The sequence below is a fragment of the Euprymna scolopes genome, chromosome 31 (genome assembly GCF_053919585.1).
Source record: "Euprymna scolopes isolate OS-2025 chromosome 31, ASM5391958v1, whole genome shotgun sequence".
NCBI classification, from domain to species: domain Eukaryota; kingdom Metazoa; phylum Mollusca; class Cephalopoda; order Sepiida; family Sepiolidae; genus Euprymna; species Euprymna scolopes.
Genome location: NC_136512.1, coordinates 88721905 through 88745905, shown reverse-complemented (window position 1 = coordinate 88745905; position 24001 = coordinate 88721905). Strand labels below are relative to the sequence as shown.

The 24001-nt window shown below is 32.7% G+C and overlaps 1 protein-coding gene across 11 annotated transcripts in view; it reads left to right on the top strand.

The window, feature by feature from the left end:
• The window catches only part of LOC145255848 (uncharacterized), a 542783-nt gene that overhangs the window by 370096 nt on the left and 148686 nt on the right, over positions 1–24001 (top strand). For all 11 annotated transcript variants that reach the window (XM_080114598.1, XM_080114596.1, XM_080114594.1 and 8 more), the window contains one exon: positions 22414–22628. In XM_080114598.1, coding sequence (XP_079970724.1) covers positions 22414–22628 — 215 coding nt within the window. The remainder of the gene's footprint in view (positions 1–22413; positions 22629–24001) is intronic.

Genomic DNA, 24001 nt, shown 5'->3' with positions numbered 1-24001 from the left:
TTAAATAAATATATATATATATATATATATATATTTATTTATATCATTGTAGAGTTTTTCAATTCATCTGCACATTCCTACGACAGATTCATCTCGTCTTCGTTTCTATCACAGTTATGCTTGAAATAGTATTTTTATCCCAGATTAAATGGATGCATCTTAAGAATTGATATGTTCTTGTTTCATAATATATATATATATATATATATATATATATATATATATATATATGACTAAAATATTTATCAGTAAAATCCGCAAATGCCTACTTTTCAATAAAATGTCCATAAAACATGGCTGAAATGTCCATAAGCAATAGACCTTCTCAAAATCCGTAAATGCCAATCTTGACATTGTTCATCTGGCAAATTATTTCCTTGGGCCAATGTTTGAAAATATTTCAAAGTTTTATTGATGGTTGCTTGGAGTTAAATTTCCCTCTTGTCGAACAAACAAAAACTTCTTGAGACAATTTCACGTTGAACGGTGGCTGCAGCAGTGGAAGTCTGTCTTTTTTCTTTCCTTAGATCGACTCGCTGATGCAGAAAGTTGTAAAAAGGTCAAAGGTCAATCCTTTTTTCGATTTAATGATATAGAAAGACATTTAAAATTGTTTTATTTGTATTTGTTTCAATATTTTTTTATATCATGAAATTTATCAATAGTTGACCTTTGACAACTAAATATTTTCGTTTATTAGCCAAATAGAGAAGTTACTAGCCACACCTACATGATTTTTCTTCGTTCTGTGACGAAAACCCGACAAACAGCTAAATCCCACCCCTTCACAGTTGAGATCCCTAGATGTAAGAGTTTCTTCCCCAGAACCGCTAGACTTTGGAATTTACTTCCGGGACCCTGCTTCCCCAACTGTACCGATATGCAGAAGTTCAATTGTAACGTGAACCGACATCTTGCTGCCCAACTCCCTACATAGTACCCCTGTAGCTTATGTCCTTGATAGTAGCCCACGATCAAAGTGGCAATGTGCCTTGTTTGGGGTGAAAATGTAATTTACAAAACGCAACGTTTTTTTAATAAGTGTAATTCTAAATATGCAACAAATTTTATGTTGATACTTGAAGGTATAAACATTCTAATTTCTTTAGATGTTTTTTTAAACAGCCTTCGTTTAAAAAAAACAAAAGAATATATTGTTCTATTAAACTTTTATTGTTTAAATAATTTAACTTTGTTCGTTTTATTAAAAAAAAGTTGAAAAGATAGGTTTCACTCAGTAGTGAACCTTGGAAGTTTGTCAGTGAAAGAAATGCAATTGCCAAAAGATAAGCGTTTCATTATTTCTGGTCGCCACTTTGAAAAATCACTCACTCGACTGTTTCATGTAGAACTCTGGGAGTGTATGATCACTGAAAATTGGAAGGTTCTATTTTTAGTCACTAGCGATAGGAACTGACGAATCAAATGGAGCCACGTTCTGCTAGCAACCAATCAGAAACCAGAGTTGCTCCATAAAAATATTGAATCTTTAGCATTCCAGCACATAATTTTTTTGTGTCAACACAAGAAAAATCTCTTGCTCTTTGCTTGCAAAATTATAAAGTCCAGGACCTGTACAGAACAGCTACCGACTAAAAATTCTTCATTTTGTACAGAATAGCTTCCCGTTGGAAACACTTCTGAAATTAAATATGGCTTTCAATTCAAGAGTTTTATTTCAAGTACTGTTCTCATCTTGAGTGTTATTCGCACAATGTTTCGGCCTGTGTAACCTCCAACCTTCTTCAGATGCCTCTTGTCAAATTCTGGAATCTGCATGGAATTTCAAACGGTTGGTTGGTTTTTTTGTTTTAAGGAATACCAACCCTTTTCAGGTTATTTAATGCTGAATCCAGTGATTTTGAAGAACAACTTTTTAATAGAATATATTTGTTTTTTTAAAAATCGGTTTCTATTTAACCCATAGTTGGAACCCTAACAGGTACTACCACTCCGGGTCAGAGTGGACCTGGGAGCAATGGCAATTAAGGGGTGGCTCCACACTCCCCAAATCCCACAAGCTGGGGCCTCACCATCGGATATAGTTTAAGGTCATATCCAGGACCTGGAATTTCAAACGAACACTTGATTTAATCCAAGTATGCACTTATACAATTAGCTATGACATGGTAAAAGTCTTAGGTAATTTTTTTTTTTACAAGGGAGTCACCACTTATTAAGGTCCGAAGACCATTCGAGGATAAAGGATAATGAATGCAAGATGTTAATTTAGTAATCGTTAATGGTGTAGATTGGGTAGAATTTGGATTATTTAAGGCGACGGCTCAACAAGAACTTGTTTACATTGGACTTGAAGGCTACTATATTGTGATCGGCCAAGAAGCAGGCCAATGAAACAGTGTTCAACATGTGGGCAGTTCTAGGAAAAAAGCTGTTCGTGGAATCTACGTTTAGATTTAAGCACAGATAGAGAGTGAGGGAAATTGTTGATGGTGGTTGTAGCTAGTTGAGTGTTTTTCGTGAAAGTAATTTGCAATTGTATTCTTACTGTTACTCTTCTCGAGGTTGAAGGTTCAATCCTCAGTGTTGGCGATACTAAGAAAACAGTTGCGAATTATCTGAGGACGTGTTACCTCCGTGGATTAAATAAAAGAATTTTTTTGGAAATTCTATGCAGGTTCCTAAGTTTGACAAGGTACAGCTGAAGATGGTCAGAGATTAGGTCGATTCTTCTAGTTTTTATATCAATCTATCTTTATATCTATAAAAGTGAAAGTGTCTGTCTGTCCGTGTGTGTCTGTGTGTACATTTCCAGATGCAATAACTGTCAATTTTAAGTCTACAGACTGGAAATTTGATATACAGGGTACTGAGATTTGGGAAAATCGATGTGATCAGTTTTCGGCCATAAATTTGGCGATTAAGGGGTCAAAGTTCAACAATCTGACTTTTGAGAACTATACCAAACTCCTCCCACAATTTTTGGTCTAAACACTTGAAATTTTAGATATAGGGTCCTTGGACATGGATCTAACTTAATAACTTGATTTGATCCCAAAACAATAAATTTTAAGGGGTCATAATAGGGGTTAAAGTTTAAAAAATTGACCGCTTTTTTTTTTTTTTTCAACATACACCTCTAAATACCCGGTCAACACGGGGCTGAAATGCTAGTATATCTATAAAAGTGAAAGTGTCTGTCTGTCTACATTTCTCTGTGCAATAACTGTCAATTTTCAGTCTACTGACTCGAAATTTGATATACTGGGTACTGAGATTTGGGAAAATATTTGGCTGTTAAGGGGTCAAAGTTCAACAATTTGACCTTTGAGAACTCTACCTAACTCCTCTGCCAATTTTTGGTATAAGCAATTGAAATCTTAGATATAGGTTCCTTGGACATGGATCTAACTTAATAACTTGATTTAAGCCCAAAACAATAAATGTTAAGGGTTCATAATAAGGGTCAAAGTTTTGAAAAATTTACCTTTTTTTTTTTTGCTCTACATACACCTCCAAACACCCGGGCAACGCTGGCCTGAAATGCTAGTATTTCTGATAAAATCGGATTGGATAGATGAATATTGTGAGTGGAAGAAGTTAATTTCACAGCTCAAAAACTGTTTTTGTTTGAGCCAATAAATAACTCAAGGAATTGATTGATGACATTTTATGGTTATGTTTATTGCTTTGACTTGGATGCACAAATGGGAAACGCTCATTTCTTATAGACAGTGATTCAGACTTGTATTTGAAGATTTGAAGACTTTACTCACACAAGCTCTTTTTTGTTTGTTTGTTTTGGTTTTCTCTCAATTGATTGCAAAGTATGTTATTTGTGTTCTACATAAAATTTTTACACTGAATTATTTTCTTTGAAATAAGAAATTGCTTTAGAAATGTGTTGTGTGTGTGAATTGTTTGATTACTTTTTTCTTTCTTTTTTTTTCTTTTGCAAAGGAGTCATCACTGACCAAGGCCCGGAGGCCACTCGAGGATAAGGGTTAATGAATGTACAGTAGTCAATTGGACAATTATATATAGGGTACAATATAATAATCAAAAGAAAATTGGCTCTATAATAATAAATACAAAATCTACACTCATGAAAATATATTTAAAGCCTATTTTACGACATGGCCACACCAGCCAACCACTATTATATATTGGGTACAATATAATAATCAAGAGAATTGGATTTATAATAATAAATGCAAACTCTGCATCAATTAAAATACCATATTTAATATTTTATGACTGGGCAATGCTGGGTGGCTTGCTAGTAATAATAATAATAATAATAATAATAATAGATATGTGAACCCCTTTTCTTTTCTTTCTGGCCGTTCCTGTGTTCAGGGGACAAAAAGTTTACCACTCTGATGAGGACCACAGATGTCGAAGGGTCTCGCTTTGTCAGATCAGCACTCACCCTATGTTGTTAAGATCATGAGAGTCATCGTTTGGCTTTAGTCATCAGAGTTGTACTACTAAAAAGCAGAGGTCACTTTTAATCACAAAAATGAAATAAGTAATTCGATGGCTGTTATATATATATATATATATATATATATATATATATATATATATATATATATAGTAAGTTATAAAATCTATATGGCGATTAAGCTACACAGAATATTCCGCGTTTCATCCATGCTAACTAAATAAAATAGTTATTCTGATACAATGTTGCGTTTATGTAGAAAATAAAACTTTTAAATACACTTTCTAATTGAAGTCCGTTCGGTCTGGCTTAGCTATCAAGCTCTCGGTGACTTTGGTTTGACGATATTCATCTTAAGTCCAGAGTTTCTCTCTTAACGACATGGAGTCCAGTGGCAGGCAGAATGGAGTTTCTTGGTCATAAAATACAGCCAATTATATTAAGTTAAGAATTCAGCAAGGCAATCTGTTGCCCTTAGTTACAAGCAGAAGCAGATTTAAAAAAAAAAAAAAAAAATGATGGCAGCCATATTGGATAGTATTGTGTTAAAGAATTGCAAAGAATAAAACTAGTACCTGTTCTGTACTAATGTTGATTTTAAGGTACTTCTGCAGTATACGCACGTCGGCCATCTTTTGGGGCAATAACTCCAATTTCTGCTTGGTCAAATAATGCAGCAAATAAGTAACAAACATTTCCCCCCCCCCCCGAACAGAAAAATATTTGAAAAACAAAACGTTTATTGTATAAAAATGTATCAGTATACAATTGTAAAAACATGTATTGAAAAAGTCTGTGTAAGAAAATATAATTTTAATAAAACAATTTTTTAATTAAAGTAACATTGGATTTTTATAAAGTAATTTTTTTTTTTTTTGTTTTGTTTTTTATCGAATGAAAGATTTTCGAAGTTAAGCAACATTGAAGAGTCAATAACAATGTAATAATTTACATGAAACATTTTTCGGATTAAAACAACATTTCCAGAAGAATCCATCACTACTACTACTACTACTGGTTTGCAATATCATGCTTTGTCCATATTGATACTGCTCCATGACCGACAAAAATCTATTAGCCTTTTTTTTTTTTTTTTTTTTTTTTTTTTGTCACATGGTGTTCACCTCTTATCAAGGCCTGGAAGCCACTCGGGGATAAGGGTCATTGTGTGTAGAGTAATCAAGGGGATAATATCGTAGTAATAGTTGGTATTGGAGATTTGATTAAGTGTCTTACTTAAGGGGGCGGTTCATCAGGAATTTGTTTATGTTGGACTTGAAGACATCCAAGTTGTAGTTAGGTGGGAAACAGGCAGACGGAAGAGAATTCCACAAGCATGCACTTCTCAGAAAGAAGCCTTGTTCGTGGAATCTACGTTTTGATTTAGGCACAGATAAAGAGTGGGGAAAATTGCTGACAGTGGTTTTAGCTAGACGGGTGTTTATCGTGAAAGATTGACGAGGGGGGACCAGAGATTGGAGCTCAGACGAGCACTTGCCATGGAAATAACGATAAAACAAAGACAGGCTTGCAACATCTCTTCTGTGGGAGAGAGGTTGTAGGGAAGAGAAAAGGGCATCACCCCACTAAACCACGAAGTCTATTTTGTACTCTGTCAAGGCAGGATAGGCTGTTTTTAGAAGCTTCAGCCCAGATGTGGCAGCAGTACTCCATCTTTGGCCGTACTTGGCTTTTATACAGATAGAGAATTGCATCAGTAGTGAAATATCTTCTGGAACGGTAGAAGGATACCATCATTTTCCCAGCTGCCCGGGCAACAGACTTAATATATGTGTTCCATTTTAGATCAGGAGTAAAGGTCACCCCCAGGAGCTTGTCAAAACATGAAGCCTCCCGAAGACGAGAGCCATCCATTTCAATTGATGCCAGATGGGGATCAGAGCGTTGATGATGTAAAGATAGGAGTTTGGTTTTAGATGCATTAAAAGTAACCAGCCACCTCTTCCCCCACTGTACCACGCGCTCAAGATCAGAGGAGATGAAATCAGAGAGAGCCTTGTCATTTAAGGCCTTTGATGTGTTGCTGTAGATGGTCGTGTCATCAGCATAGATGTCAACAAATGATTTAAGTATGTGTTTTGGGAGATCATTGATGTAGATCAGGAAGACAGTTGGGCCCAGGATGGACCCATGAGGGACTCCAGCATTAATACTGAGGGCCTCTGATTGCTGTCCATCAACCACTACTCTTATGAGCCTATCAGAGAGAAATGATTTAATTATTGAGAAAACATTTCCACTTATACTGTAGCTGGAAATCTTTTGAAGTAGGCCCTTATGCCATACCTTATCGAAGGCCTTTGATATGTCGAGCAATTGCCCTAGAGAGGAAGCCTTTGTCAAGAGATTCACTAATCCTATGGGATATAACCGTTAACACATCAGCTGTAGATCTAGCAGAACGGAAACCATATTGCATGTCACTAAGGAGGTTATTTCTGCTGAGGTTGTTGACTACTTCTTTATTTAATATGGATTCCAGCAACTTACTCATGACACACAAGAGACTTATTGGTCTGTACTGAGAGGGAGATGACTTATCATCTGAGTTCTTAAATACAGGGCAGGGCATACTGATGAGATTTTCCAGGGTGTTGGAAAGCACTTCTCCTTAAGGCAACGCTTAAACAATTTTGTAAGTATGAGGCAAGTTCTCGTCGAAGCTTTTTCAGCACTATAATTGGAATGCCGTCTGGGCCAATTGCTTTACTGGAATCAAGGTTCTTGATTAGTTTGGCGACCTCACGCACAGATATTTGTATGTTGCATTGTGTGTTGTCTGTTGTAGGAGGAAATACAGGGAGTTGATGGCCTTTGTTGCAGAGGGTATAGTTAGCTGCAAAGTTCTTGGCAAATAGTTTGGCCTTGTCTGCTGCTGACGAGATGACCTCAGGTCCATTGATAATGGTTGGGATAGAACGCACGCTTCTGTTCAGGATCCTGTTTGCTATTTGTCAAATCTGGTGGGAACCAAGCCACTGCTCAGCTACTTTGGATTTAACGGACTGAGCATATAGCTCTCTAGCATTTTTTATTACTCTTTTACAGTGGTTGCTGGCAGTCCTGAAAGCAGCTTTAGTCTCAGTACATCTGTTACGTTGGTAGCTATGGAAAAAGTGATGAAAAGTGATGGCGATCTTGGGGGTCAGATTTAGATCTAAGTTGGAGTATCCTTTTATTATGAACTCATCTAGGGAAGTGGACGGCCCTATGCAGTTTCACGTTTGTAGCACATGATAATGTAAAGCCGTAACAATTACCCACTATTATGGCATCGAGAGGCCCCACTAGAAACTACTGCATGGTCCAGAATCCATTCACCAAAAAGGCAATTGTTTCCCGCCCCCTATTTGACCAAAAAGTGCCACTTGACGACAGTTTAGTAAAACGCAACAAAAAAGATGGCCGCTGTCCGTATACTGCAGAAGTGCCGATTTCAATGTTGTATTTTACTGGGAGGTGTCATCCTTCCAAAAAAACATCTGATATTTCCAGATGGTCAGCCGTCTGGTAGCGACTATGCACAACATTGTTTCGCTTCTGTGATCTAATGAGCACCTGTCTCTCGGTGAGATTATGCCGTCTATAAAACTATTTGAAAAGAACTGATCAAAGAGAATTAACACTGATATTTTCTGATGATGATGCAACAATAAATGATGATGCCAACAAAAAATTCGTTTGTGTTGAATGCCATGGATTACCTCCATCGTTCTGACTTTCTCGTTCCATTGTAATACCGACAGAAGCAAAATGGACATACTTATGTTGGATACGCCCTCAAAATGTTTATAATTTTCGCCAACATTTGTTTACACTGTTCATAAAATTTATACCTATACTTATTTAGGTCGGTTCAGTTTGCGTTACGGCACATCAACCCTTATGGGTTTTACAACAAATGTCCTTGCATAAGAATGGGGTTCTACACTTCTTGAGCCTGTATTCTTTATTATTCGTTCGAGCAACTGTAAATATGTGTGCCTTTTTATTTGTTTTTCGGCCGTGCATTCCTCGTTGACTTGTGACTCCACCATTGTTTTGCACTTTCTATAAAGCCTTTTGACAACACGCTAATAACGGATACAGAAGTCTTCGCGCGCGCGTGTGGGGGGTAGGGGGTACATGCAAAATGGATAGCCGATGCTCAAGATGTATAAACATTTTTATCCCTCCCTTTATTTAAAAACTCATCAAAAATCAGGAAATTAACCAATTTTAATGAAATTTTCAGTATTTATCAAATAATGATCACGGAATATAATGAACACATTATTTTTATTTAAACCTTAGTAGAAATCTATCATTTTGTTTAAACAAAAAAATACCTTTACTAAAATTATGGTTTTCAGTAGTAAAAAAAAAAATGAATGAATTTATTTTATGTTTTTTTAATGAAAATAACGCATCGTAAATTGTGACACCAAAAAAAAGAAGGTGCTTGTGCAGTTTACCAAACACATTTAAAAAAACGAAGATATTAAAAAAGAACTATATTTTGCGTATTAGGTGTGGAATAAACTTCTCATAAGAAATTGCTTAATTTAATCGAGTATTTTTTTTTTTTTTTTTTTTTTTTTTACAGAGGAAAATCAAAATTTAATGCGATCGATCATATCGCAGCCTAGGTGTGTCAGAATTTTTGGGGAATTTTTGATACCCCTAACAAAAAACTGCGAATAAAATATAAAAATTTCTCTTTTTAAAGTGGGTTGTTTATTTTCTTTATGGAATATACTTCCAAAATAAACTATTAAAGTTGTTTAAAAAATAATAGAAATATTATTTTAAAAAAAACAGTGTTTACAAAGTGCCTGCGAGTCTTCATGCAACCATTTTGTTTACATAATGAAATCAATTGAATTTTATGAGTTAATTTTTTTTCAATTTTTTCACTTTAAAAATCTATCAAAATTTTTCTATTGGTTCAATTTTTACGATATTTTCAGGTTCAATGTGAAATTTTATGCTCTTTCCAATAAATCGAATATAATATTCTAGACAAGCGTTTTTTTTTTTTTAATTCACCTCCCCCCCCCCATTTTGAAATGTCTATTAAAATGAAAATAATTAAATTTCTCACCTCAAATTTATATATCACAAAATGAAGATAAAAGATCAATAAATAAAATAAGCTAATTTAAAACAACAAAAAAATACAGTTATTTGCAAATGTACCTGTAAAGTCCAACGTTTAAAACCTTTATTTTAAAAAAACCATGTTGAATTTTTTTTTTTTAAGTGAAACCTTATAATGTTCTTATACTGCACCGAAATTTTCGTTTAATTACGAGACTATTTCATTCTATTCTTTAGATATATAAAAAAAATTCACTCCATAAAGAAGTAATAAAATATATTGAATCAAAAACTCATGTATTTCTTTGAGAAAAGAAAAAAATATTCTTCGACTGTTTTTTGAGTATTTTTTAGCTATGGAGACACATATTTCTTCACGCACACGGCTAGATGGCTAACGCGAACGTGTGGTTTTTATTTCCTTCTGTCCATCCGTATTTCAAAACATGATCAAACACCACTTCCGGTGTTTCGCTAAAACGTAACAATACTTAAGTAATGGCGCTATTTTCAAATAGTTGTTTAAAAAATTCTTTCATTTAAAAAATACATGGAATTTAAAATATAAACATGGATAAATTCTTAACAATGAATAATGGAAGTACCCATTGAATAGTATTTTGTTATAGTTAAGTGATTTGGGGAATTTATATAGACATATATTTATCGAAACAAGTTAAATTCGTTGATTTTCTTTAAATCTTTTTTAAAGAAAACCGATTAAAAAAAAAAACAAATAGTGCATAATTTGCTGTTAAACCTGTTATTTTTTGAAAATTTGGTCTTTGCTCCTTTAATTTAAAAAAAAAATTAGGGTTTGAATTACAGTTTTCAATAGTTATAAGCTTGGAAAGATAGGAGGTCGAATTATTAAAAATTTTTCACACATTTTTAAAGGATGAGCGGGAAATTGTAAGTAGCGCGTACCTCCGCTCGACCCTTCAAGGACAATCTCCTTCGAATCAAAACTACACTGGGATATTGGCTTTGCAAAGTATGGTTAATTTGACAAATTTTAATGATTGTTTTTAAAATATAATAACTCTAATAATTCACCACAGGATTACCCCCCCTATATGTAAAACGATGTAACTTTATTATAAATTAATATTATCAATATAACTTTTGTACCATTTAAAAGAAGGGCAAAATGAACCAGTAATAATTTTTAAAAATTTTTTCATCGAACGAAAATAATGAAATTGCGAGACGAAAATCGTGTTTACATAATTGGCACTTTAAAATAACGTTCCCATGTAGTAGACATTCTGAACCTGAAAACATACCCGTATTTAATAAATCTAGCAAAAATCAACTAATGGTCAAATTTTCGTGAAATTTTCGATGCTTATCCATTTTAGAATGAAATTACATATAAAATGCAGTTTTCGTTAAATATACGAGGGGAAATATTTTTTAGTGTGTGCCCCCCCCCCATTTATTTTTTCGAAATTCGAACAAAATATATTTAAACCTATCGAAATTTCTATTTATTTTGAAACATTAAAGTTCAAATAAGTAAAAAATATATTTTTTTTAATTTCAATACACATATTGAACAAAAATTTACCTTGAAGTTGCAATTAAAAAATTGATATAAACTTAATATTATTATTATGTTTTTTTTTTAATAGCGTTTTTTCGAATTAATATATATTATAATCAGTTGAATTGCCAAGAAAAAGAAACTTCGTAAACATTGATTAATTTTTAAAAGATTAAAACTCCATTATTTCAAAATGTACCGTTACAACATAGATTTTTAATTAATTGGGTTTAAATTTATTTTTAATATTAAGTTTTAATATAAACATGACTCTTGTCAGCTATTTTATCGCCAGATTAAAACCAATTTGAAAATATTATTGCACAAATATTAAGCATTTTGTAGACCCCCCCCCATATTTTGTTTGTCTCTTTTTACCAAACAAAATATGGAAGCCCGTAGGTAACCAAAAGAACATTCAGTAAAACCGTATTTCATATTTAATATACAAATGTTTATAATATTATTAATCGTTAAACCGTGTAAATCTTAAAACCTAACAAAATTATAACAAAGATTAATTATTAATTGCAGTTGGAAGAAGATAAACAAAGGTTTTTAAAAAATCATTAAGTCGCTTCTGCTTTTCTATAGTTCGTATAGTACCGTGGCTACCGGTGGCCGTGATAGTACACACAAATCTGACGTCACGGAAACATGCGGTCCAATCTTCACAATCTTTTGGCAGTCCCTAGTGTACAAATATTTTTCCCTTAGAAAATAACTTTAGGTTTTAATCTTTTAAATACAATAAAAAAAAATTAAAAAAATAGTCGGAAACCTACAGAAAAATTATAACTCTGCTTTCAAAACTGTATGCCCCATCTTTTTTATCCCCCCCCCCCCCCCATTTTTATATAGTTTATTCGATCCGCGCAGACCGGATTGACCAAGGAGTATTAGCACTAACATTTTCTGATGACGAGAAATGTGTTGCCAGCAAAAGAAAAAAAAAATTGATTACCGTTTGTGTTGAATGTCATGTACTGCTTCGGTCTTCTCGTTTCATTGTGATATTGGCGGAAACAAAATGGACATTCTTAGTCATTTTTATGTCAACATAGAAATGATCCCCCCCCCCCTCTCTCGAATGATTTATTGATTTGAGCAAAAGTAGAAACTGGGTGTTATTTCATAACGAATCCCTTTAAGTCAATTCTGAAGATTCGTTTATATATATATATATATATATATATATATATATATATATATATATATATATATATATATATATATATATATATATATATATATATATATTCTAGATTTTATTGTTTCATACAAAAAAAAAAAAAACGGTTTTCATTTCTTTAAGAATCGGCAGATTAATTTCTGTTCTCATTTGAGACTCGAATCAGTGACCCAGAATGACACCTGAACAATTAAACAGCTTTGCGTAAACATTAGCTTTTTTCTCACTTTTTTCTTTTTCTCTCATTTTTTTTTTTTTTAGCTTTTTTCTCTCTTTTTCTTTTTTCTTTCGTTTCTTTTTCTTTATTTCTTTTTTCTTTCTTTTTTCTTCTTTCTTTCTCCGTTGCAAGAACGAATCGGCTTGAAATTTAGGTTAGTCTTTTCTTTTCCTTCTTGCCGCCAACAACAAAAATTCTTTATTCACTTTTGATCCTCAAATTAAATTTGATTGGCTGTTAAAAAAAAAGGGTGGAGCACACTGGGGGCAATGTATACTTTCTGATAAATCTATGAATTACCTATGATCTGAGCATTACATGCAATAAAATGATAAATTTATATTTGAAGAAATAAAGAACTTGAGGCACAAAAAGAACTTTTTTTTTTTTTTTAAATTAATGGATTTCACAACATTTCAGTCGATGTAACCTCCAACCTTCTTCGAGTGTATCTTGTCGAACTCGAAATGTGTGTCAGACCCGGGAATTTGGACGGAATTTCGAAGGGAACCTTTTATTTTATTAATTACACAGGGCTAGCATGCTAAGTAATTTGTAATTGTTACATTTCACCATGATGATGATGATGATGATGATGATGATGATGGGGGGGGGGTGACGGCGGCAGAGGCCAAGTCGTCCATTTCGTTTAAGTCTAATTAATTTAAAAAAAATAATAATATTTTTCGTTTCTTTTACTTAAATATTCATCAGTAAAATAGAAAATACATGCAGCTGATTATAAAAATATGTCGATGTTTTATTTCTGTACCTATAAGTTTTTTAATGACAGATTGACAATGTATGAATGTGTTTTTGAAACAAAAAACAAAACAAAAAAACATTCGTACTAGTGAAACTAAAATGTCTTCTAAAGGGAAATTCAATAAACTTTTGACTAAAAAAAAACAAAAAAACTTATGACTAAAAAATATCTGAAGAGAGCTAAAATAAGGCTTGAAAAGCGTTATTAAAATATTTAAAAATATTTTTTTAAAAATGATAAAAGTCTTAAAAACCTTGAATTATTTCTGGCTACGCTTTTTTAAATATACATTTTTTCTCTTGTTTGAACAACACAATATTATAAAAATTATATATATATATATATATATATATATATATATATATATATATATATATGTATATAAATTATTAAACAAAAGACTAGATGTAATCCACGGGTGTTTGCACAGAAACAAATATTTAATTTAACGCACTAAAGCAGATTAGGAAAAAAAAAATGCAAGGGAGTTAATCCTAGATAAAAAATGATACCACGAGAGTGACCTCCCCTGCATCAGGTAATATAATACGAATTCAAACACTAAGCAAGAAAACAATATTAAAATAAACACACATAAATATAGGAATAAAATTATATGATAATTGGAAAAAAACAAATAGGAAAAACAAGGAAAATTAAAAAAGAAAAAATAATAAAATAAAATAAATAGATAAATAATTAATAAATAAAAAATAAAATTACGAAAGTATGGGTTAAAACGAAAAACTATCTTTACATAACACCAAAAGATGGAGGAAGTGAGGAAGCATGGCTGTGGAAATCTTTTTACCCGAATACGATGTCCAACATGTAAAAAATATACCATTTGTTGCAAAAATCTAATGGATAAACATCTTAAGAAGTTGGTGGGGATAGGATATTTTTACGGAAACATAAATTGTTGCAATGTTTTGGGTGTATAATGGGGTATGATCCCACACAGTCGGACGATTCTATTTATAAACGATGCTGCTAAGAACTGACGATTCAACTTAATTCACGTTCTGCTACCAACCAATCAGAAACCAGAATTGCTTCATAAATATTAAACCTTTTCTGAAGCAATTTCACATGTTCTTTTCCCGGGTTTCGACACGGTAAGAATATTTTGTTCTGTGGAACTGTCTACTACAAACAAGTCACCTACCAGGACTTGTGTGTAACAGCAAACCATCTGAAACTGTTCTGAAACTCAAAATGGCTTACACTTCTAGATAAATCATAAAATTGCCAACTCATTAATGAAACGGCTGTAATGGAAAAATCCAGAACATAAACGAAGGTTATATAAAACAAAAACGTGAGTCTTTGAATTTTCAACAAAATTTTGCACTATATATATATACATATATTAGTGATGGGACGATTCTAATATATTTCCCGATACCGATTCATTATAAATCTCTAAATATTTAATTATAAAAGTGTTATTTTGTCCTGAAAACCGTAAAAACACATCTTAAATGAGCATATATGTTCTCAAAGGTAAAAATACATTTGCGAGGAGGTGATCTAGAGATTTTAATCTTACTGGAAGTTTAAAATGAATAAATATTTATTATTTTATTATGACTACAAGCAGTGGAAGATGTTTCTTAAACCGAAATCAAATAAAAAAGATAATTTAAGGAATCGGTTTTGGCATCAGGAAATAGGCTCAAATTTTTCCTATTCTGATACCCTAAAAAGCTCCGATTTTTCTGATTCCTGATTTCGATTAATTGTCCCAACACTAATATATATATATATATATATATATATATATATATATTCAACATCAGTTCTTATCAGACTTTGGTCATCCAATTAAGTGCAAACTTTTGGGACTAAAATATTTATAGAACTTGACAGAATGATAATATTTATCGTTAATAGTTTCTGTGAGATTTAATCAAATCTCTATATTCAGAGTTGTTTCTGGATTTAAAGAAAAATTCTTTTGACAAACTCGAAATAATACGCAAAAGCAAAGAACTTTGTCTCAATCTTGGTGTCCTCTATGCAGCAATAACGGACTGAGTCAGTTGTTGGAATAACCCGGTCTACGCGGGAGCACAAACTCTTGTAGATAAAAATATAGACGAGTCTATTTATCTATCTAGCTTTCGTATTCCAAATGACTCATGGATTTCTATCGGTTGCTTTTTAAGGAAAGAAAACTGATGGTGATGGCGATGGCGACAAACCTTTGATCAACCCCCAACTCCTGTCCCATCACTGCAATGTTGCATCCTTGTGCCTGTTTCATAAAAACTTCAATGAATTGTGATCTGATGAACTCATAGCACTCATGCCCCCTTGGCATACCTCCAACTAACCAACAAATGGCAAAATCCCACCCCTTCATTGTAAAGGTCCCTAGATGCCGGAAAGCCTTCTACTTGTATAAGTTCTGATGAACTATTAAATTTTGGAAATCCCTCCCTGTTTCTCTATATCATGCTTACATGACTGTACTAACATGCAGAAATTTAAATGTGATGTGAACATACATCTCGCTTCTCAACTCCCTACATAGTGCCCTTGTAAAATGGTCCCAAATAGTAGCCTTTTAATCCAAGTGTCAATGTGCCTTGTTTGGGATTGTATATATATATATATATATATATATATATATATAGGTACTAGTGCAGAGAGTGATCCGGACGTAAATAATAACGTTATTATTTAAAAAGCCATTCTTAACATGGGGAGGGGAGGGTGTTTTTTTACCTATTCTATACTTCAACCTTACAATTGAATAAAAAATATATCATAAAACTTTAATTAAACTTGGAAATACGATTTAAAAAGTAGCACGGATCACTCTCTGCACTAGCACCTATATATATATATATATATATATATATATATATATATATATATACTTTTATTTAAATTTTATTTATCTATTTATATATGTATTTCCATATCCCCTATTTACTATTTCTATCTCCTTCCCCTTTTTCCACTTTCTCTTCTATCTTCCATATTTTTTTTTCTTTCTTCTTTTGTTATTCTTTAATAATCCCAACTATTTCATATTGGCCTATATTTTTTTTAAATGTTACCTACATATATACTACCCTTCCGATTTACCCATATATATTGTACCTACTTTTAATTACTTTTTAATCATTTCATCCTATTCCTTCATTCTCATTTAATTTTTGAAGCCAGTTTTTTTCTATATTTGCATTTTGTATAATTCTGGCCGTCCTCCTCTGTTAATGAGAAGCACAGCTTCGAAATGCCATGGCCTAAAGAGTTTTTTTTTTTTCTTAAATTTCCCTTGAACTTTTCCTTATTATTCAAATAATATTATAAAGTTATATATAACTTTTATTCCTCATCTTTCATTTAATATTGTTGTTTTTTGCTCCCCTTGATAGTGTTGAGCTTTTATCTTAATAAGTTTTGCTTGATTCCTCCGGCCTTGGCAGACGTGTTTTAAATATTCTCTCCAGTGCTTTTTCTGTGAACATTTGAACTTTTCTTTTAATGATTTGGAACTCATTCGATTTGTGATTTTTTCCAAGGAACTCTGCCTTTTGGATCATTTTGAACCATTTGGAACTTACCTGTTGGATTGGAAGTTTTTAATTCGACCGTGTTTGGATTTTACAATTCTTGGATTTTTTACCCTTCACCGGACTATCCATTCCTGTGAAATCTTTTTATCATTTTTTCTTTTACCTCCTATTCCCCTTACCTCACCCTTTTTTTATCCAAGTAAGATCTGTGACTTACTTGTGGTTTCATTAAATACTTTTACATGCAAAATCCGATCCCGCATTTTGCTAATTCCTGCCCTCTGATGAGAAGGAGAGTATTTTTTCGAAACTCCGCGGATTAAGGACTATCCATTTATCTTGTTCTTCCTTTTTAAAATTAAATATGTTTTTAACTCTTTTTCAAGATGTTTTTTTAACATGTTTTATTAATCATTTGTTCATATTATAAGCTCTATTTCCTTTTCGGTTGTATTGAGCTTTTACATCTGGTTGAGATTACTTTACTTGTAAATATTAACTCTTTAATATTTATAATATATTTTAAGTTTACCATTTTGATTACCTTGGTAAACTTATTGTAATTTTTATATATATATATATATATATATATATATATATATATATATATATGAGTGATGAGACGATTCCAGTATGTTTCCCGGTTCCAATACAATTACCGATTCCATAGTAAATTCCCGATCCCGATACAATTACCAATTCCGATTCCTTATAAATCTCTAAATATTTAACTATAAAAGTGTTATTTTGTCCCGATCACTGTAAAAAACACACCTTAAATCTGCTTACATTTTCTCAAACGTAAAAACACTCTTGTGAGGGGGGGGGGGTGATCTGGAGATTTTAGTCTGACTGGTAGGTTAAATCAATAAATATTTATTATTTTATTATTACTACAAGCAGTGGAAGATGTTTATTGAACCAAAATCAAATAAAAAAATAATAATTTAAAGAATCGTTTTGGCATTGGAAAATAGGCTAAAAAAAAATTTTCGATTCCGATACCGATTACCCAAAAAGCTCCAATGTTTCCAATTCCCGATTACGATTAATCGTCCCATCACTGATATATTAGTGATGGGACGATTCCAAAATTTTTCCAGATTCCGATACAAGTACTAATTTTGATTCTTTTAAACTTTCTCGATATGCAATCAGAGATTTGTTGCTTGAAAAAAAATTTTTTTTTTTTTTTTTTTTTTAAATTACTGTAAAACCCCGTGTAATGTCTGTATTTATTTTTGCAAGATGTAAAATTTAGACTGGGGTGGGTGGTGGTGGTGGTGGGGCGGCATATAATAAAATAAGTGATCTCTCTAAATATTTTCTCGGATGTTTTCCTTGTAATTAATTGAAAGTTGTGAGACACACAAAGCTTTATATTTCCTTTTAAAACAAAGCTGATTTGCAAGGTTCGTTCCTAATTTACTTGCCTCCCCACGAGGGCAGAGTTAGACACATGGTCGGTTTTTAATAAGGGCGCAAATCCAGCTCCCCCTCCCTCCCCCCCCCAAAAAAGGGAAACTCTGAATAGGAACAAAAAATAAAAATTGCCTCAATCATGAAGGACTTCTCCTCCACTGACCGAGAACAGAAAAGGTGAAATGCAGCATCAGAACAGATACTACACTGTGATCTTAGCCTGAAGGACAAGTATGGGCGTTGTTTGTCCGTAATGTTATTTTCATTTTTTTCATAATGGAAAATAGTCGACGATTTGTATTCACAATAAGAAGATGGTATAGAAAAAATAGTTTACAAAATACATCTCCCCATATTAAAATAATTTCCTAGAAAACCATTCTTAAGATGGGAATTTCAGGGGAGGGGAGGATTGAACTATTCTGTGACTTCTCTCTGTCAAAGAGACTTTGTGGCCTAGTGGGGGACACCCTTTTCTTTTCCCTGCAACTTCTCTCCCAGAGAAGAGCCGTGGCGAGCCTGTCTTTGTTTTATCGTTATTTCCATGGCTCTAATCTCTGGTCCTCCCTCGCCAATCTTTCGCGAAAAACACCCGTCTATCTGAAACCACTGTCAATAATTTTCACCACTCTTTATCTGTGCCTAAATCAAAACATAGATTCCATGAACAAAGCTTCTTTCTTAGAAGTGCACGCTTATGGAACTCTCTTCCGTTTGTCTGTTTCCCACCTGACTACAACTTGGATGTCTTCAAGTTCAACATAAACAAATTCCGGATAAACCGCCCCCTTAAGTCAGACACTTTATCAGATCTCCATTACTAACGATTACTACGATATTATCCCATTGACTACTGTACACGCAATAACCCTTATCCCCGAGTGGCTTCCAGGCCTTGATAAGTGGTTACTCCCATGTAAAAAAAGAAAAAAAATATTTCTTATCCTAATTATTAAATTTGATCGGTTCTTAGATTGATTTATTTTACTGTAAAAATTAAAACATAATACATTACTACTCCCCCTCCCCAAAATATAAGATTTTAGTTTTTTTAATAAGTTACGGGGGGGGGGATTTCCAGGTGACTATGTTGAAAATTTTGATTTCATTTTTTTGCCAATTCGCAATTGTAACTTTTTTGTTATGAAAGAAATAAAGTTATTAGAAATCTGCAACCTATGTTAACCCACGAGAAAATAAAAATATGATTCTTCATTTTTCAGACGATTACGTGTAAATGGCCTGAAAAAAAAATAAATAAAAACAACAAACAGTCAGTTTTGCATATAAAGTTAACAGAAAATTATCGCCCTTTCGGAGCAGACAGCATTTTAAGGATGTAGTCAATTTTATTTGTTTTAAAACCTTGGTCATGGTAATGTACCTGATCGAAATTTACTATGAAATATGTCATTGTTAATAGTCATACAATACATGCCTTTTTTTTTTTTCGTAATACTAACCCTAAGTCTGAGTGGTAATACTTTGTCGGTCAGACTTAAGATTAGTAGTAAAAAAAATTGGATAACTGCCCTAAAAGTTAGAATGGCCCGGAAATAGGGGATCATTTTACGGTAAATTTATATGTGCAATTCAATTGTACAATACAATTATACAATACTTATTTGTTTTCTTTGTCAGTGCGTTCACACATAATCGATAAAAAAGTAGAATTTCATTGAATAGATGATTATAAATGTAGATAGAATTTTTTTTATAATCAAATAAATTTCTAAACAGTCATCCTTTGCATTTTTAAGGTTTTGATAAACTCAGTATGAGATTTTTATCTGTGTTTTTCACTCGTGGCAAAAAAAAAAAAAGAAAGAAAAACTTAATAAAACTTTTTTTTTTGTGTTTTTTTTTTTTTTTTTTTTTTTACATTTTCACCCCAAACAAGGCACATTGCCACTTTGGTGTAGGGGGCTACTATCAGCGGCAGCAACTACTGGGCACTATGTTGGGATTTGGGCAGCAAGATGTCAGTTCACGTTACACTTGAACTTCTGCATGTCAGTACAGTTAGGGAAGCAGGGACCTAGAATGGAATTCCAGAGTCTAGCGGTTCTGGGGAAGAAACTACTGGAGTAGAAAGATCTTCTACATCTAGGGATCTCTACCTACTGTGTGGGGGTGGGATTTAGCTGCCTGTCGGGTTTGTCGAGGGTGTCTACGTCGTGGGGGCACAAGTGTCTGCAGTTCGTCAGAGCATTCACCATTAAAATACTTGTAGAACAGGCAGAGGGATACAATATTTTGTCAATGGGACAGAGGCTGAAGCTTAGATGCCAGTTCAGGGCCTATCAGATTGGCGACTCTCTTTTGAACCTTGTCTAGGAGCGAGAAACTAGCAGCAGATGCACCACCCCAAATGTGACAACAATACTCCATGGTGGCCTTTTTCATAGCGGCCCTGGCAATGTTTTCAATATAATTGTTCCAACTCATGTTTCCTGTGAACGTTAGGCCAAGCAGTTTGAAAGATGTACTCTCAGACAGGGAGTCACTGGCCATTGCTATTGGTGGCAGAGAAGGTTTCTTGTAATTATTGAAGGAAACCAGTTTAGTCTTGGCAGCATTGAATGTGACCATCCATTTATGTCCCCATTCCACTACAGATTGGAGGTCATCCTCTAGTGTTTTTTGCCATTTCTTTAGTTATGTGTTCATTTGTTTTCCTGTCATGCCTGTTATAGGAGCGTGGTGTCGTCAGCATATATACCCATCTCAGAGGCAGTTTTGTCGGGGAGGTCATTAATAACTATTAGGAACAATAGAGGTCCAAGGATAGACCCCTGAGACACTCCCGCATTTATATCATATTGTTTAGATGTACGACTGTCGAGGACAACCTGGATTTTTCTCTTATCTAAGAAGGAAGGATTATTTCAAAGATGACCACTCCAGACAACACAAAACCAGGTCGGTGCCAGAAAAATTAAAAATAAAACTTTCAGGAGTAGCTTAATCATTTAAATTTAACTGTGAACTTTGAGGAGTATTGACTTTAGCTGCTAAAATAAGTAAGTATTCTAATGAGTTTCTTAAGGCAACAAAAGTGAACTTTTGATTATTTACTTTGTTCGCCATAATTTACCAATAAAATAATTAAATTGAACCCAGAAATTTTGTCCCTTAGTTTTATGTTATAAATAAATAATCTCCTGGTAAATATATCTGTGTTTGTTACGTTATAATTTCTAGGAAAAAAGTAAAATCTGATACCAACAAAAGTTACAATTTTTCCGATTCCGATTGTCTCAACAGTAATATATATATATATATATATGTATGTATATATATGGCAAAACTGGTAATTTATAAAAAACCTGAAGAAGGTGCTCAATACTATTGCAGACCAAATATATATATATATATATATATATATATATATATATATATATATATATATATATATATATAATATTACCGTTTTATCTGTTTTAGTTACTCCTATATTTTATTTCATCGAAATCGGTGAAATCGCACATTTTTCAACGAATTGATTAATCTCCTACTCTAGTTGGAAGACCCACTGCGTTTCACAGATAGGAAGCTTCATATGTCTCTCCGCAGTGACGAAGTTCACAATGCATTGTAGTCTACATTGCACTGTAGAGAACCTACTGTTGATTTTATAAATTACTTTTCTATAATTGCCTGAATTAAAGCTTAAAATGCAAAAGTCAAGTATAATGTGAGAATTGTGCTCTAAACAGTAACATTCAATTCGAATGCACCCCTGTTATATCAAAGAAACTACCGTTGATTATATACATATATATATACATATATATATATATATATATATATATAATTACCGTTTTATCTGTTTTAGTTACACATGTTTCTGTTACCGAATCGTATCAGCGATCCAGCAACTTCTTCAGACTTGAACGTGGTTATTATGATTTGGAAAGACAATATTAGAAGAAGACGATGAAAAAAAAAAAAAAAAAAAAAAAAAAACGGGGTGGCGGGGATCTCAATTTTGATCTGACAGCATTTAAGTTTTAAGATTTAATAATTGAATAAATAAATTAAAAAAATAACATCGAACACGGATGAAGTTGAGTTTTAAAACTTTAGCCAGATAGACACGGATTTCGAGTGTATGAAGATAAATATAAATTGATTAATTTTAAATAATTTATTCGTCTTTTCATTTGTTTTTGCAAAAAAAAAAAAAAAAAAAAAATGATATATTTATTGTGTTTTTCTATTTGCAGGCAAGGATCACGTATGTCGCTTCATAGGTTGTGGCCGAACTGAGCGCTACAATTATGTAGTGATGTCCTTACAAGGCAAGAACTTAGCAGAATTACGGAGAAGTCAGCCTCGTGGCTGCTTTTCTCTGAGTACAACACTCCGGCTCGGTTCCCAGATTTTGTGGGCCATTGAATATATTCATGAAGTTGGTTTCCTTCATCGAGACATAAAGCCAGTAAGTCTTTTTTTTTTTTTTTCTTTACCACGTAACCCTTCCCTCCCCCCCCCCCTTACCACTTAACCCTCTCTCTTTCCTAGTTTGATATTGAATTCTTCACAACTTCAATTTGTCTCTCTTCAAGAGATTTTTATGAATGACTGGGAGAATAATCATTTTTTGACTTTACCACCTAACACCCTTCCCTCCCCTCCTTCTAGTTTGATATGATCTCTGTTTGATATCAAATAAAAAAATACAAGTCAAAAAATGAAATCAGTATAATTAATATTAACATTTGCATCTAATAAAAAGGAAAATAAGTATCGCAAATTCACAACTTATCTGATAGGAGCATCCATCTTCAGTACATAACTATGAGGGATCGTTTTAGCTTGATTCAGCTTTGCGTTCAACAAGATTAAAAAAAAAAATAAATGAATAAACGTTATAACGTATCATTGTTCGGTCAATTGGACCTTAGTGTGTCGTTTTAAGGGATACAAGGTGCGGAAGAGGGAGAGGAGAATAGAATTGTCAGGGTTTTTTTTTTTAATGCTGTATTTAAATCAGCATGCAATATTAAATGTGTATTCTTGCACCAGAAAGAATTAACGTCAATTTGTATTTCTTCAAGAGATTTTTATGAATAAATAGGAGAATAACCATTTTTTTTTTTCTGTATCACGTAACCCTGCTAGTTTGATACAATGTTTGATATTGAATTCTTCACAATGTCAATGTATTTTTCTTCAAGACTATTCGAAAACAGTTTTAAACTTTCCTGTCCCATTATTCTGATTAAAATGAAAATATAATGAAACTAGACATTATGTCTAAAATCTTTATGCCATAGCAAACCTTATATTTAGAATCCAGATTCCAATTTTGATCAAAAACCAAAATACATGATTCTGATTTTAGAAAATGTTTAAAATTTAAGGGTTATGCTTAAGAGGTTTTCAGGAAAAATTGACGTTCAGGGAATCTTACTTAATTGATGTTTGTCAACGATGAATCAAATTCAATGTGAATCTGATAATTTTTTTTATTTCCAAATGGGAGTTTGTGCTAATATTGTGCCCCTAAGAATCTTTTAAAATACTTGAAAGAAATTAAAATTTTGGGAATATTTATTAATCGATGTCTAATATTTGTTAAAATTCAAAAATTGTTTAGATAAAAACTCAAAACTGAACAAAATATTTGATCCGATCAACTCAAACGAAATATTTGAATGCCAGAAAAAAAAATTGGCATCATAAAATTTATTTCCAAACAAATAAAATAATTATGTACGGAGTGGTACCGTTAAAACGATTGATCTTTTGTGCTCTAGATTTTATTTTTCTACATAGTCACCATCATTCTCAATGCTTTTTTACCAGCTT